Source organism: Alexandromys fortis, unplaced genomic scaffold, assembly GCF_014885135.2.
Source record: "Alexandromys fortis isolate MF-2015 unplaced genomic scaffold, M_Fortis_MF-2015_v1.1 scaffold_242, whole genome shotgun sequence".
Classification (NCBI taxonomy): Eukaryota; Metazoa; Chordata; class Mammalia; order Rodentia; family Cricetidae; genus Alexandromys; species Alexandromys fortis.
In genome coordinates, this window is record NW_026068123.1 from 494,564 (window position 1) to 512,216 (window position 17,653).

Here is a 17,653-nt window from a genome sequence, read left to right on the forward strand (position 1 = left end):
TCTCTCTCCCTCTCTCTCTCTCTCTCTCTCTCTCTCTCTCTCTCTCTCTCTCTCTCTCTCCCCTGACATCCCATCTGGCTTTACTCTGCTAAGCCATTGGCCCAAATAGCTTTATTCATTAACCAATGGTAATAAAAACATATTCGCAGCACACAGAGGGGGTCCCACATCATATGGTGGTGGTGCTCAGGGGCTGCAATCTAGGCCAGGGACTAATTCAGAGTGTAACACAGGCTGGGCCAATGAGATCTAGCCCAGGGAGGGTTGAGGTAGATGAACTGCTTTAAGCCATCAGATTTCCAGCATGCTGAAACCAAGAAATGGTGAGTGGGAGACTGCAGAAGGGCAGAACATACGTATGGGCACCTGTGTTGTATATGCCAAGCTGAGATGTACCGTAAGAGGACACTGGACCCTACACAGGGCACAATGCGTATAAGAGAGTACAAAAGAAGCCCTACCATTCCCCCAAGAGGAGAAAGGAGGCACTGAAGAAATCTAAGAGCTGGCCCATGGGGTATGGGTGGGCTCCCCACACCTGCCCTCAGTTAGAGGGAGACAGCAATGGGCTGGTGTGTCTCCCAAACAGATGTACTGCAGGCCTCATACTCAGAACTCAGATGTGACTGAAACAGGGTCTTGTCCTAGTCTGGACCTAAGAGACAACCATGTAAAGACTGACAGAAGGTGGCCACGATGTGAAGACAGCTGCAAGAAGGCCACAGAGAAGCTCCAGACCAACCCCATGCCACACTCTGGACAATCCACTTCTATCCTGCAGGAAAAAGAAACCCCTGCTGCACCCAGACTGCGACCAGAGTCAAGGTCATACATACGAGAGAGGCACAATGATGAGGAAGGGCCCGTTGATGCGCTTGTGCTCCATGAGGTATGTGATGAGCGCGATGGTTTGGATGGTCTTTCCCAGCCCCATCTCATCAGCCAGGATGCCATTCAGGTTGTTGTTATACAGGGACACCAGCCACTCTAAGCCCTTGATCTGTAAGGGCAGAAATGTGAGGACCATGTTCACACAACAAATATGCCACCTGTAGCTCCTCTTCAAGGCACTCTCCCGTGGACTGCCCAATTTTGCTGTGCTCACCCAGCCATACTTATTGTGAAAGTGCAGGGGACTATGCTAAAGATGGTTATGATGTTTTTTTGTTTTACTTTTTTTTTTGAGATAGGGTTTCACTGTATAACAGCCCTGATTGTCCTTGAACTCACTCTGTAGACCAAGCTAGTGTCGAACTCTCAGAGATTCACCTCCTCTACCTCCTGAGAGTTGGGATTAAAGGCATGCACCATCACTGCCCAGCTATTTATTTTTTAAGTGGTATCTCAGCATTACTGCCACCTGATAATAATATAAGAGCTATCAAAAGAATAAGATTGTTTCATGCTGTGCTTCTAGCAGAAAACACCTTTTACCACTGCTGCCTCCCCCATGTCTTACTACTCTATCACCGCTAGAACATGCTGTGTCTGTCACAGGCTCTCCTGTCAGCATGATTCAACTCAGTTGCTTTCTTGCCTTTGTTGTAGACTGAATCTCTTTTGCATCGTGTATTATATTCATGCAAACCACTAACTAAACCCTCTCTTTCAACTGTCCATAAAGCACGCCTGAATCCCAGATCTCCTTTACACGTATCTGAAGATGAGGCTGGTAGCTGCACAATTACATTCAGGCCCTGGCCAAGGCATGCCATGGTAGAAGTCACAGAGACCACACAAATGAGAAGCCACCTCAGAAATTGATCTATTAATAAATGAATTCTAATTGTTTAGACGTATGTCATTATTTTATGTGTATGAGTATTTGCCTGTATGTATGTATGTATCATGTGTGCCTGGTGCTTGTGAAGGACAGAAGAGGGTATTAGATTCCCCGAAACTGGACGTAGATTTGAGCCACAGTGTGGGTGCTGGGAATCAAACTGAGGTCCTTTACAAGAGCAACAACTGCTCTTAACCAATTGAGCCATCTCTTCACCTCTAAATATTTTAGGACAGGATTAGGAAAGAGAAGTTCAGAAGTAAGACGTGCTCAAGAGTGGGCAAGGAGACCTCAAGGGCTCTTTAGTGTGGGCAAAGGTGACCTAAAACTTCTGCTTTGAATGTGTGTGATGTACAGATCATATATGAATGCACAGTATGTGTGTGGAAGCCAGACACTGTTTATCAGTGTTCTCTGTCACTTGCAGCTTCCTCAATTATTTACTAAGATAGGATCTCTCACTGAACCCAGAACTTTATGATTTGGCAAGACTGGTAAGCCAGCTTGCCCTGGAGATGATGTCACCATCATCTTTTCTTTTAGTTCTTCAAGACAGGGTTTCTCTCTGTAGCTCTGGTTGCCCTAGAAAAGCTCTGTAGACCAGGTTGGCCTTGAACTCACAGAGATCCACCTACCTCAGCCTCCTGAGAGCTGGGATTAAAGGTGTGCACCACGACCACTGGTCTAATCCTCATTTTTAAGTAGCAAGTGCTTTATCGACTCAGCCATGCTCCTAGCCCACTACCTAAAACCTTCTCATTCTCAGGAGTGTGGTGGGGCTTGCACATATGTATAGTGGACTAAGAGCGAACGGCTAGCTCTCAACAGCCAGCAGCACTGCCTGGCACAGAACAATGGATCACACAGAAAAGCTTGCCACTCCATGGGATACTTCAGTGCCAGAACCATTAGTGCTTCAGGGGAATGTGAGATGAAAACATCAAATGACCAATGACTACCTAAATGCTATTGTAATGTTAGTAACGATAGGAAGGTTGAAGAAGTGATCAAGGGATACACTGCTTGCCTACTCACAAGTCCATGGGTTCCAGCCCTAGCACCACACACAAAAATTTATTACATGGATGTATTACACGTGTGTGCACTTGTGTGTCAGTCGAAGAACAACTTGAAGAAATTATGCCTTCTATCATGAGAGTGTAAGGGATTGTACTGAGGCCACCAGGTTTGGCAACGGGCATCATCACGTACCAAACAATCTTGCAGCCTCCTCCCAGATGCTTTAATTTTTTTCTTCTTTATTTTTGTTTTAAAATTTAAAGACAGGATCCCACTGTGTATCTCTGGCTGGTCTGAAGCCCATTATGTAGATAAGGCTAGCCTTACATTTACAAAGATTTACCTGCCTTAGAATCCCAAGGGCTGGGATTAAAGATTTCATTTTTGGTTTTTCGAGACAGGGCTTCTCTGTAGCCTTGGAGCCTGTCCTAGAACTAGCTATTGTAGATAAGGCTGGCCTCGAACTCACAGAGATCCGCCTGCCTCTACCTCCTGAGTGCTGGGATTAAAGGTGTGTGCCAGTACTACCCAGCTCGCAGATGTGTGTGTGTGTGTGTGTGTGTGTGTGTGTGTGTGTGTGTGTGTGTTTTGAGAGAGTGTAGCTTTGCCGTATTAGAACTAGAGCTATAGAAAAGCCTGGTCATAAACTCAAAGAGCTCTGCAAACCTCTGCCTTCTGAGTGCTGGATGGGGCTAAGGGTGTGCACTAAGGCCCTGCATAGGCTTTTTTTTAAAAAAAAAAAAAAAAAAAAAGAGGATTTTTCAAAGTATGGGAGCTTTCCAACTGAATATAACATAAGGAAAAAAGTTTGGACTTTTTTTTTTTTTTACACATTAGGCAGGACCGGGGCAACTTGCAATGCTATTAATTAATTACACTGGCCTGTGGCGTTCCAGTGAATGCTGATTTGCCTCTGGAAGCTACATAGGCATAGAGTCTAAGAGTTCTCCTAGGGAAAGTGGGCAAGAACAGAGGCCACAACCAAACAAAAACAGGAAGATAAAATCTTTGGATGGAGTGAGTATGGCTCCCTTTTAGCATCTCAGAGATGAGCCTACTCTCAGATATGAAAGAGAATTTCCCAGCTAGGCTGGTCTTCTCGTCTTTAAAGAAAACCCTACCACAATAAGGGTCATTCCTCTGCTCCCAGAACAAAGTCCTGCTCGGAGGTCCAGGTGATTATGGGTCTTGAGGTATGACGCAGAGCATCCACACGAGGCCCATCCCGCATTGAAAGGCTAAGTCCTTTGTGCATATAATGCTCCTCTGCCTGGAGCACCTGTGGCGTACTCAAGTTTTAATGCCTTCTGGCAGCTAACCTTTCTGACCATAGCTGCTTTAGACCTGGGTTTAGTGCTATACATCTTTCATTAGGCAGAAGCAGATGGATCTCTGTTGAGTTTGAAGCCAGAGTGGTTTACAGCATGAGTTCCAAGCCAGCCTGGGACACAGTGAGACAAACCCTGTTTCTGAGAATACAAAAATTATGGTTCTTCAGGAAAAGTGAGTATTGCCTAAGTATAGCCACCCATCATCCCTGCTGCCTCCTGCCTTACCTGGTACTGTTTGAGGACACCGTTGACCATGAGGGCTGACTGCTTGTCCACTCTCTCTGTGACAGCATGGGCCACAGCATAGTAGGACTGCAGACCACGAGCAAGGGCCTGGGACACACCGTACTCATCATCCACATCTTGCTTGGCATTCCTGGAGAGGACATAAGCTGTGTGAAGATACACACTCCTTTCTGTGATAACATACTTCCATTAGCTTCGATTAGCTGCCTCTGTCTGTGCCTTATGGACTAAACTGTGAGAAACACAGAGGTGGGAATCACAGTAAAACTAGCAACTGATCACAACCTAAGGACCAGATGACATGGCACAGGCTAGTGAAGGTCTGCCACTCACCACGACAGGAGGTACTGGTGCTTAGCAGCAGCTGCTCACAGAACCAGCACTTTGTACCTGTGTGCTTTTGAGATCCAACCTGAACTCACCTTGCTGCTGCTTACATCCATCTTTATCTTCTTGAGACAGGGTGTCAGTATGTAGCTCTAGCCGGCCTTCAATTTGTCATCCTCCTGACTAAGTCTCCCATTTCAAAACTGGTTCATGAATTCTCTTCATTTTACATTCTGAGGTTTGAAAGGACCGTTTATTTGTATGAAGGATACACACGAGCCATCACATACATGTGGAAGTCAGAGACAGCTCACTCCTTCCAAATTTGGGGACCAAATTCAGGTTACCAGGATTAACATCAAGGACCATTACCAGTCATCTCACTGATCCTTCACTTTTCTTCTTCTTCTTCTTCTACTTTTTTTCTTTTCTTTTTTTGTTTTAAAGACAGGGTCTCACTATTGTAGCCATGGCCAGCCTGAAACTAGCTACATAGACCATGTTGGCCTTGAACTTGTTGCAATCCTGCCTCCTGAGTGTTGGAATTACATGCATCCAGCTCATTCCTGGCTCAATAAATTCTTTTTCTTTTTTTAAAGATTTGATTTTTAATTATGTGTATATGAGTTGCAGGGGTCTTGTGCTTATGAGTACAGGTGCCTGACAAGGCCACAAGGTGGTATTGAATATTCTGGAGCTTAAGTTACAGGCAGTTGTGTAATTCTGTATTTGACAAGAACAGTATGTGTTTTTGATTGCTGAGCCGATCTCTGGTCCCTCTTTTTCTAACAATTAAAAGCCAGTGGTGTATGGGTGGCCTATGAAGGCGCCACCAAGTATATAAAATCAAGGGAATCAAACTCATGTGGTTAGAACTGGCAGGTTTTTTTTTTTTTTAAACCAGGAGTCATCTTAATGGCCCCTTATTTTTCATTTAGAGTGATTTAAACTGCATGATGTGGCTATACTCACCTAAGCCTCCAGTATTCAGGAAGGAAAATAATTTCAGGATTGAAACCAGCCTGGGCAATAGAATGAGATCTCATCTCAAAATTTAAAGAAGAAAAAAAAATTTAAAGTCAGGCATAGTGGCACACACATTTAATCCTGCCTCTCAGGAGCCTGAGGCTGATGGATCTCTATGAGTTTGATGTCAGCCTGGTTTACACACTAAGTTACAGGACTGCTTGAGCTACACCGTGAGAGCCTATCTCCAAAAAACCCCAAAAACTTTAAAATAAAAACAAACAAAAAAGAGTAGTTCATGTTGAAGACTATCTCCGCTACAAAAAATAAATAAATAAAAATAAAACACAGAATTAAAAAAACAGAAATTTCAAGTGATTTAAATTCACTGCCATTGACTCATGAATCCCAATGCTCTCGATGTGGCAGTGTGCGTCCACTCACTGTGTATGCTGCTGCTTCATTCTTATCTTTTTAGTAAATAGCTACAGCCAGGTACGATGGGGCCAGCAAATAATCCTGACAATCCAGAGGAAGAGGCAGGAGGATCTGTGTGTTCCAGGCTAGCCTAGTCTACGTGCCGAGTTCCAGACTAACCAGAGGCAGACAGTGAAACTCTGGCTAAAAACTCCTAGGGAACAGTCACATTAAGCTATCATTTTCTTGCTCGATGACTGCTTTAGAAAAGGTCTCATGTGTGCACATTTAAATGTGTGTGTCCCCGTGTATAAGGAGGACCAAGCGTTCTTCAATTACTCTTCACTCAACAAGGCAGAATCTTTAACTTTGAATTGAGAGCTCACTAATATGGCTAGTCCAGGTAGCCAGTGTGATCTGGGGACCCTAGCTCTCTGGCTGCCATGAAGTGGAACTAAGGCAGACCATCTTGTCCACCCAGCATTAATGAAGGTGCTAGGAACCCACAATCTAGTGCTCATGCTTCCTGTAATCAAGCACTTTCCCTACTAAACCATGCATGTCCCCAGCCCTTGGAGGGGAGGTTCTTCTCATGTATGTCTCATGTAGATTTGAAAGTAGAGGTCGAACATTCCTTTTCTTTCTTTCAAAATCTTTCTTCATTTTTTTTAAAGAAAGATTTATCTATTTTATGTGTATGAATACTTACTTATATGTCTGTTTGTGTACTATGAATATGCCTGGTACCCATGGAAGTCAGAGATCCCCTAGAGTTGGAGTTACACATGGTTATAAGTCACCATGTAGGTGTTGGGAACTGAATCCAGGGCCTCTGCAATGACAAGTGAACTAGCTAGCTCTCTAGCCCCCCCTAGGTTAAGCATTTATTTCTTCTTCCTCTTTTTTTTGTTTTTATTTTTTGAGTTGAGATTTCTTGTGTAGTCCTGGATCTCCTGGAACTCAATGTTTAGACCAGGCTAGCTTTGGGGCGCTGGGATTAAAGGCATGTGTCACCACCTGGTTGAGCAGTTCTTATCTGAAATTGCTTGTGTTTAAGATTTTGGAGTTCTTTTCAGTTGGTGAGATATCTATATAAATCTTTTTTTTTTAATCTTTATTTATTATGTAGTGTGTTCTGCACTGTGTATCTGCAGGCCAGAAGAGGGCGCCAGATATCATTACAGATGGTTGCTGGGAATTAAACTCAGGACCTCTGGAAGAGCACTCAGTTCTCCTAACCTCTGAGCCATCTCTCCAACCCATTTATATAAATCTTAATAATTTCACAGTTCCCAATCACAAAATAAAACAGTACTGTGAAAATGGAAACATTTGGAATTTGGAACATTTCAGATTTGAGTAACTCAGCTTTTATCTTATTTCTCTATAATGGTCCCCCATCAACTTCTCACTAAAGAGATCAAATCTTAATTTTCAACTGTGCTTCCAAGAGCAAAATTTTTGTAGAAGAGAGAAACTGCATGCCCAGCACCAGGGGTGAGTCCAGAGCAGAGAGCAGATCATGTGACTACACAAGACAGTAGCAGCTCTCTGCATCTGCAGACACAGGGCCACACCCCAGACAGATGTTTACTGAAAGAGATGCACACTACTGTCTATATATTTGTGTGCAAACAAACAAAAAGGATAGAGAACGCAGTTACTCTCTCTGGAAGATGATACAGGGCTGGACATAGGCTTCTAGGAGGAAACATCAGGAAGCTGCTGGAACAAGAGAAGAAGGGCAAGTCTGTGCTCTCGCCCAACTATACTTTGAAAGCATATGAACAAGGAATCATTTTCTATAGCAAATCACTATAGAGACAAATGAAATCTGTAGGAAACAAATGTGGTCCTACACTGGTTGCTGATAGAACTGGGGAATGACACCTAAGGAGAGGATGATCAAGTCTAAGGCCAGTCTAGGCTATGTAGTAAGATCCTGACACAAAATAAAAACAATGGAAGGGGAAGGCCTGGGACTCTGGCCACTTGTTTTGGTGCCACTTTATAGAGCTTGCAGGTGAGGACAAATGGGGACCCCTTACTCAATTATGTGTCGCGCATCCACCTCAGAGACGTCATCGCTGTCTGGGTCTGGAATCTTCTTCTTCTCCTCCACAGGCAGTGTAGGGGGCTGTGCGGGTTGAGGCTGCTCTTCCTCCTCCTCCTACCAAGAGAGGTGCCATGTCACCCAGTATCCCTAGCTTGATTCCCTAGCATCCTGCTGGGCTCCCAGTGAAGAGATGCTCGTATAGCCTTGTTCCCCCCAGTCCAGTAGTGTCTATGTCTTAACTGCCCTTCCCTTTGAACAGCTAGATTATTGACTAGAGTTTCATGGCAGCTTGCAGGTTTTTTGCAAGGGTATCTTGGGGCGTTTCTATACCTGTTGCTCTCCAATGCAGACTCCACATGGCTCCTTGAATCATGCCATGCCTTTAGTGTCTACCAACTCAAGCAGCTTCCCGGTTCATAGCTGAACTCACTGAACATGCTTGTACTTTACCTCCAGTTCTACGGACAGGCTCTCACTCGTCTGGAGACAACAGGCATCTTTCCAATACTTATAAATTGATTGAATGTTACCTTCCTTAAAGGGCCTCCTTGCAGTTAATGAGCAGATAACACTGGGACTCTGCATAGCATGTTCAACAAATATATTCAATGCATTTCCCAGTACTGAGCCATTCTTGTTCTACATGAACCATAGCAAATTCTTCTCCTCTACTATCACAGAATTGCTACAGAGATTTTTAAATATTGTATGTAACTGCCACATGCCTCTAATCCTGGCTACACAGGAAACTGTAGAATACAGACTATAAGTTTGAGTTGTCTGGGCAATATAGTTGAATCTTGTTTCGAATTAAAATAAACAACCAGGGCTATAGCTCAGTTCTAAAGTATCTGCCTAGGATGTGTGGCGAGGTTCAATCTCTATGGTACAAAATGCGAGTGTTATTTCATAACTATCTGCTAAACAGTTCTAATAAAACTCTGACAAAGTTTTGCCTGCACCATGCAAACATAACTCAAGATCACTGGGGATAAGGGGGTTGCTAACACCAACGAGTCTGGAAAGGCAGCAGCCACCCAATGAGTCACAGCATGGCTAGAATTACACAGGAGTTGGTCAAACAGCTAAAGCAGGAGGAAGAGGTCAGGATATTCCCTTTCTAGAGACATGAACTGAGTAAGATTGAAAAAATGGCTATTCAAGCTCCAAGAGTTAGTCAGGGCACAGCACATTCTAACATTCACCATGGAAATGCTGTTAACTTCTGGGGAAAACAGGGCACAGGGCTGCAGCTTATTTATTTGAAACACTTCAACTAGCCCACCCATTCCCAATATGAAGTCTGCTGTGCTAGGCAGCCATGGACATGGACAAAACTGACAGGTTCTATAACCGGTCTGGTAGAAATAAAAATATTCTACAAAAAAACAAACACACACTTGTGTCTCTCAATCTATCAGACTACCAAAACAACAGATTCCGAAGAATGGGAAGTTCCCTAGGCATCTCCTGCTGGGAGAAAGGAAGAGCACCAGTCACAGGAGCAATTGATCTCCCAGAAAGATTCACCTTACAGAATGAAACTGAAGCTAAAAACAGTGATATCTGGGACCATACCAACAGATATCTGTCACTACTGGTTAGCTTCAGTCAACCCAACACCAACTAGAGTCATGTGAGAAGGGACTCTCAACTGAATGGTGTCAGGTTGGCCTGGGGCTGTGTTTGTGGGATGTTGTTATTTATTACTGATTGACGGGCGAGTGCTCAGCCACCCTGGGGACAGGTGGCATGGAGGTGCTTTTACTGGGAGTCGAGAAGCAAGCCAGTAGCCAGGCTCCTCTGTGGTCCCGCTTCACCCTCAACTACCTCAGTGACAGACTGTGCTCTGGAAATTGTAAGAGCAAATGAACCCTTTCCTCTCCAAAGGTCACGGTGTTTATCACAGCATCAGAGAAATCTAAGACAGCTACCATGATTCTGGAGAGAGTAGGGGTATACTCTCTTTCAAAGGAGCTAACTGGGAGTCTCTTGAGTTTAAGGCCAGTCTGGTCTACATTCTAAGCCAGTGGGGGTGGGGGGAACAACAGAGCTGAGTAAATAAACAAGAAATAACAAAGGCTGTCAGGTGTTCCAGCCTCTTTCCACAGACAGTGAAAGGTAACCCAAGCCGGAGTAACTACAGCGTGTGCAAAGCTGCTGGAGGAGTTAGGCTTCTGTTCAGTCAATGAGCACAGAATCAAAGAACAATGAGATTATCCACTTCTCACTCTGACAAAACCAAAATAATTCACAGACAAGTCAGAGACACAACAAGAAGAATAAATATCAAGACAGCTTGGTATGAAGGCCACTAAAGACAGATAATCTATAAGGCAAGAGATACAAACAATTGGGTGATGGTGGCAATAAAAAATTGAAATAGCAGGTGGCTGAATTCTCATCTGAAACAAGAAGCCAACACAAAAGGCTACTAAATGGTCTGAGAAGTTAAAAGCATATACTGCTCTTGTGAAAGAGCCAAGTTCAGTTCCCAGTGTTCATGTCAGGCAGTTCATAACTGCCAGTAACTTTAGCTCCAGGGTCTGTGACATCCTCTTGTACTTACAAGTCACAACTGCATACAGAGATACATGAACATGCACAGAAACAAAAACAATGAAACAAAAAGGTCAACCAAGAGTAGAATCACAATGCTCAAACTGCTTGAAAGAGGAGGAAGCAGGGGAGGAGTTAGAAAACACTGTATGTTCAACTAAACTGCCCTTCCAAAATACAAAAACACCCCAGAAAAAAAAAAAAAAAGACTGAATAGCACCTGTTGCTGGCATACAGACCTTATTAAATTTCCTTAGAGGGCCGGGGTGTGGTTCATCAGTAGAGCACTTGCCTGTATGTATAAGGTCCTGGGGGCCAACCCAGCAGACGTGAAAGATTTAGAATCAAACAACCACTAACACAAAATTTCAGGACACAAAAGTGAAAGACATGCTCTCAGGTAATTTAAATCCATGGAAAGAAGCAGCACCCGAAGAAACAACAGAGATGAGAGCCCACTGCAAACACCTGCAACTCAGGTCCAAGGAATCTACCCTCTTCTGGTTTTGGCGTACACACACAGGCATACACTCACACAGACACAGATAAAATAAATCCTTGGAGAACAACCCACAAATAGCATCAGAAATGGTAAGTATATAGATTGATGTAAAAGACTATAAAATATACTTTCATCTATTTCTTCTATGCTAACATCTTTCAAAGGATTCAGAGTGCATAAAGCATTAATTTCAAAAATGCTGTGCTACATCCCAGCACTCAGGAAGTGAGACAGGAGGTCACAGGTTCAGTCAGTAGAAGTGTCATATCCACTGGAGCTGGACCACCATGAACCTATCTCAAAAATCCAACCTAAAAACTAATGTAATGAAACAGATGCCTACTGTAATGAGTGATTACAAAGAAACTACTAAATAAAAGCATAGCTCAAATGAAAATTGGCAGAAAAGGTAAGTCAGCAAACTGATAAACGATAGTACCAGGAAAGGAAGAATAAAAAAGATTGGGAAGCAGGAAGGAAGGAAGGAAAGAAGGCAGGCCAGGCAGTGGGTAGGTGGAGCCGTGCGAGTGATGCACACCTGAAGCCCAGCACCTGGAATCGTAATAAAGCCAAGGCAGCTTGGAATATAAAGCAAAACTGCCTCAAATGCTCACCTGCACAAACATGCAAGAACAAAGACGGGAAAATTACAAAGAAATCAAATTAACCAATAGCACAGTGGTTTGTAAATGTTACATAAGCCTCCAACCCAAGTTTTATGCCTGGAGACCACTGTATGAGAGACCTAACTACTGCAAGCTGTCCTCTGATTTCCAAATACATATGGCATATGTGCCTACCCTCACCCACACAAATCATACACACGTGATAACAAATTTTTAAAAGAGTTCAGATTCGATGACAACAAAAATAAAACACTGGGATTCTGAGTCTGGATCCCCACCCACTGGGCAAGTCTGTCCCTTTGTGTGCTATGTGTATGTGGACATACTTCTGTTTTGAATAAAGCTTCCCTGAGCACCAAAAACATATAAACATAAAATAGTTGCTGGAGCTAGGGCTCAATGGTAGAGAGTACTTCCCTAGAATGCATGGGGCCTTTTCCAGCCCCAATATCAAAAACAAAACCACACTGGCAGAAGCAGGTGAATCTGTGAATTCGCGACCAGCCTGTTCTATATAGTAAGTTCCAGGACAACTAGAGCTATTATAATATAGAGACCTTGTCTCAAAAATACCAAAAAGCAAACAAAAAAAACAAATCAAACTCATTAAAATTTCAGAGAACACAACAATGCTTATCTAGCATGTATAAGGCCCTAGGTTTTTGGAGTGGGAAAATTGAAAAGTAACATTTACGAAGCCAGGTATCATGGCATGCAACTATAATTACCAATACTTAGGAGGTTGAAGCAGGGAGATTTAGAGTTTGAAGCAATCCTGGCCAAACAGTTCAAAGCCAGCCTGAGTTATACATAGTGAGAGACAATCTCAAACCCAAGTTTATGAAATAAAGATCAAGGGTGCATAGTGTTAAACATAGAGGTTTAAACACTATTTATATCCCAAAACAGCCTTACTCACATCAATAATTTAACTCTAGATCAATCAACAAAGTGTGACAAACCATGAAAGAACCAAAATCCAGAATGCAGGGATCATCACCTCTGACCCTTCAGTATGATAGAGGTAGTCAGAAACCATTAAACACAATGTTGGAGGTTGGGGATACTGCTAGGTGGGTAAAAGCACTGCACACAAGCGTGAAGACCTGAGTTCAATCCCCAGAACCCACATAAAGCCAGGTACAGCAGTCATGTCTGTAATCCCAGTGCTCCTAAGGTGAGTTGGGAGGTAGAGATAGAAGAATCCCTGGAACCTGGGGGGCCAGCTCGCCAGGAGCACACAGAAGTCAACAAGAGCCCCATTCTCAAGGTAGAGGAAAAGATGACATCTCAGGTTATCACAGCTTCGACACAGGCACTACTGCATGGATGTATATACATGTATGTGTATATACATACATAGAAAAAGAGTAAGAATTCAAGCATACTAGAAGATATTTGTAAATTATACACTCGGTCAGAACCGTGTTTAGAATAAATAAGGTCTGAGAGCTCATTAGAATGGCAACCCAATTAAAACCAGGCAAGACTTGAAGAGACTTCCCCTGAGGAAGATGGATGGATGGAGCACATGTGCATATGAGGATGCTTAACATCACTACTTACTAGAGTAACGCAAATCAAAACCAAATGAGATGCCACCACACACCCACTAAAATGCTCATAAGGAAAAGAACAGACAATACCAAGTGTTGATGAGGACACGAAGAAACCGGAACCCGTGAAATGGTACAGTCATTTTGGAGAATAGTTGGCAGTCTCTTAGAAAGTAAACATAAACTTACCACATGACCCAGCAATTCCACGCCTAGGAATCTACCCAAGAAAAATGAAAACATATATGTCCACACAAAACATGTTTGCAAATGTTCACGTTATTCATTATAGCAAAACTGGAAATTTAAATGTCACCCAATTGGTGGATGGGTAAACAAAAAAATGGTATAGTCATACAATGGAACACAACACAGCAATAAAAAGAACAAGTTCTTCGTACACACCACACATGGACGGACCTCAACAACATGCTACACAATGGTGCTCCAATTCCATTTGCAGCGTATCCACAAATGGCTAATCTAGAGATGGAAAGCAGATTGGTGAGGGGTATGGGGGTGTACCGCTGTAATCCCAGTAGTTAGGAGGACAGTGAGTTTGAAGCTAGCATGGGCTATACAGGGAAACTCGTATAACGAGAAATAAAAAAGCAAAACAGTTTTGTGGCTTCCTGGGACAAGAGGGGAGGGAAAGCAGACAACCACAGACAGCTTAAGGGTTGCTTTCTGGCTGACCACACATTCTAACACTAGTGTGAGGGGCTGATCCACAGTCCCAAATGTTCACTAAGAAACTAGACTTCAAGGAAGCTGTTTAGATTAGAACAAAGCGTTCTCGGCTGGGCATGCTAGCATTCCTGTAACTCTAGCTAGCATTCAGAGCCAGGAGAAATGTACCAGAATGTGTAAAATAGCAAAAGCCCTATCTTAAACAAACAGATTGTGTGTGTGTGCGAGTGTGTGTATTCACCTAAGACTGGGGAGACTCTTAGGAAGACAGGTGGCACTCAAGACTCCAGCTGACATAGAAACCACAAGTCCTCTAACATAGCACCACAGCTCATGAGGGAAAAGCTGGAGAGGATGGCACACCATCCACCTATCGCTGTGGGGAGAGGAAGGGAAACAAAACCCAGGGAGCCAGGGAAAGAGTCATCAAGAGGCATGAGAGAACACTGGGTGGCTGCTGCACATATGGAACAATCACACGTGACCATAAGTCACAGCACTGACCAAGAATGAGCAAAAGCAGCAAAGCATTCAGAGGAGTGATGCTGAGTGCTTGAAATGCGGCTGGTGCAACTGAGGAAATGACTGAAACTGGATTGGCCCTAAATGGAAACAGCCCACAGGTCAGCAAAACTGTGAAGCACCCCTTCCAGCCAAGCCCAGGGTCTCGGCTGCCCCTGTTACACCATGCCCAGCCAGCACACAAGGCACAGGGGGCATAGCCCACAGGGTGATGGGCACAAACAAGGTGGAAGGCCCAACAACAGGAAAGATAAAGCAGCTTCTTACCTCCTCCTCCTCTTCAGAGCCACTTTCTTCACTATCTGACCTGGGAGCGACTTCATACCTGGGAAAAACAGCAATGAACAGATGCAAAGCCCCTGCAAGGAGCGGCTTTACTCTCCTTGAAACCTGGTCTGATCCCCAAACGCAAGCAATTATCGTCCCAGCGGCCAAGTTCCATGAAGGAGGCACCCAACTCACCCTGGGTTCATCTCAAGCCAGGCTTCTAGCTGCCCGGCTTTTGGGGCATCCGTGCCTGTGAGGATCTTGCCACTCTCTACATGGATCACCTTCACAGGGAGGTCGCTCATCTGGCTGGTCTCATCCAGAGGCTGAAAGAGAGTGACTGTCATGACCAATGGCTCCACAACTCCCACCCTGGGATCTAAAAAAAGCCACTTAGAAGGGCTGTAATCCCAGCTGTTGGGAAACGGAAAAAGAGATTCTAAGTCTGAGTCCAGTATGAACTACATAGTATCAGAAAACAAGAAGAGACACATATCACTTTTAGAAAGGTTAAAAGTAACCAGGCAGTGGTGAATGCCCTTAATCCCAGCTCTCAGGAGGCAGAGGCAGGTGGATCTCTGAGTTTGAGGCCAGCCTTGTCTACAGAGTGAGTTCCAGCAAAACCAGGACTACACAGAGAAACCCTGCCTCAAAAACCAAAAACAATAACAACAACAAAAAAAAGGGTGAAAGTGCTGAGGCCTGACACTTTATCCTAAAATTTTAATCAAAGTATCCTAAAGTGAGTCTGAGTCTTAGTTATCTCAATTGTTTTTTAAATTTATTATTCTATGTGTATAGTTATTTTGCTTGCATGTATGTCTGTTTATTATGTATGTGCCTAGTGCTCCCAGAAGTACCTAAAAGAGGGCATTAAATCCCCCGGATTGAATTACAGCAGCCAAGCCAGTGCTGGGAATCAAACCCAGGTCCTCTGTGAGACAAATCAATGATCCCAACTGCTGAGCAACCTTTCCAGTCCCCCAGGAGGCTGGGAACAGTGACACTGGTACCATGAACTCACATGAAGAAGCACTACAGCTGCCTTAGCATGATTCCCTGAAGCTTAGTTCTCCAAAGCATGAGGGCTGCCTTAAGTTCCCTACATGGCGGAGAGTAAGTCGCTTTTTAAGCACAGTGGCTTACACTTGTAATCTCTGTGGTCTGAAGGTTCAGGCAAGAAGCTGAAGCATGCTGGGTGATAGCAGCACATGCCTTTAATTTCAGCATTCAGGAGGCAGAGGCAGGCGGAGCTCTGGTAGTTTGAGGCCAGCCTGATCTACAGAGTGAGTTCCAGGACAGGCTCCAAAGCTACAGAGAAACCCTGTCATGAAAAACAAAAACAACAAACAAACAAACAAAAACAAAAATAAATAAAGAGGCTGAAGCAGGAAGATTACCAGCCTGAGCTAGACAGTAAGACCTTGTTTCAAACAACAAAAATAAACTAAGACACTACCAACTACCACGAAGTGGCTCTGTGCAGCAGTGTGCCAGCCCGCATTCTTCTACAGTAGTCACTCAAGACAACATCTGTGCTGGCTAATGTTCTGTCAATGCGACAGAAGCCAAGGTCATCTGAGAGGAGAAAACTCAATGAGCACATGCTCTCCAAAGACAGTCCTATGGGTAAGCCTGTAAGTCACCATCATCACTAAGGACTGATGTAGGAATGCCAGTCACAGCCGGGGGTGCCACCCAGGGCAGGTGGTCCAGGGTTCTATGAGAAAGCAGGCTGAACAAGCCAGGAGGAGCAAGCCAAAGAGCAGCATTCCTCCTGCCTTCCCTCAGTAATGTGCAACGTGAGATAAACCTTTTCCTCTCCAAGTTGATTTTAGTTGTGAAGTTTTAGCACAGCAATAGAAACCCTAAGACAATACCCCAAATAAAATCCCCTAAAATGGCCATCTCCAGGGGAACAGCCACAGCAGTATGCTTGAGGCCAGCCTAAATTAGCAAGTGTGCACTGCTCTGGCCTTCCTGAGATGCTTGGGAAAAAGTCCTTGCTTCAGAGAATAGGACTAAGGTAAGTCCCCTGGAGTCATAAAGTGAGAATGATGGCTGGATTAATTTAGCTCGGCTGTACAGCCTGACCTTGAGTGTGCAAAGTTCCAGCTTCTATTCCTGGTAAAAATTAAAAGCCAGGGAAGGGGACAGCTGATTTTTCATGCTTTTCCCCATTCCCTGCCATGAAAATATAGACAGCAGGTGGGATGACTCCACAACCCAGGAAGAAAATCCTCTCCCAGGAACACACCTTGCTGGCACTTTCATTATTCTGCTCCCACCTCCAGAACTTAACAGAATACTTTTCATGTACCCAGTCAATACTACTTAGCTACTAAAGACTGAGCCAAGCAAGACATCAAAATATACAGGGCACAATATACTCATAACAAACGAAAGGGCAACAGACACTAAAAGAACTTGCATATAAAGAGTTAAACACAGCTGGGCGGTAATGGCACACACAGGCCTTTAATCCCAGCACTCAGGAGGCAAAGGCAAGTGAATCTCTGAGTCTCAAAAAGACTAATTTTTTTAAAAAAAAAAAAAAAGGTAAGGGTAATTGTTATGATTTTCGTCTCTAAGAGACGAGCCACGCCCACTCCCTCCCCCATCCGGTGAGGCAGGCTGATCTTCAGCTTCCGGCGGCCTGAGCTTGCTCTCTTTTTCCTTCTCGGAGGGGCAGCTTCACTTCTGCCTCTCCCCACTTCTCCAACCCCTCCCCCCCAATTGGTGCCACGTGACTTGGATAGGCGCTCCTGCTCAAAACTCCTTTTCC

The 17,653-nt window shown here is 44.1% G+C and overlaps 1 protein-coding gene across 3 annotated transcripts in view; it reads right to left on the reverse strand.

Moving 5' to 3' along the window:
* The window catches only part of Smarca4 (SWI/SNF related, matrix associated, actin dependent regulator of chromatin, subfamily a, member 4), a 74,269-nt gene that overhangs the window by 43,156 nt on the left and 13,460 nt on the right, over window positions 1–17,653 (reverse strand). For all 3 annotated transcript variants that reach the window (XM_050125429.1, XM_050125428.1, XM_050125427.1), the window contains exons 10-14: window positions 15,064–15,194; window positions 14,869–14,926; window positions 8,139–8,260; window positions 4,360–4,510; window positions 837–1,000 (exon numbers count right to left, since the gene is read on the reverse strand). In XM_050125429.1, coding sequence (XP_049981386.1) covers window positions 837–1,000; window positions 4,360–4,510; window positions 8,139–8,260; window positions 14,869–14,926; window positions 15,064–15,194 — 626 coding nt within the window. The remainder of the gene's footprint in view (window positions 1–836; window positions 1,001–4,359; window positions 4,511–8,138; window positions 8,261–14,868; window positions 14,927–15,063; window positions 15,195–17,653) is intronic.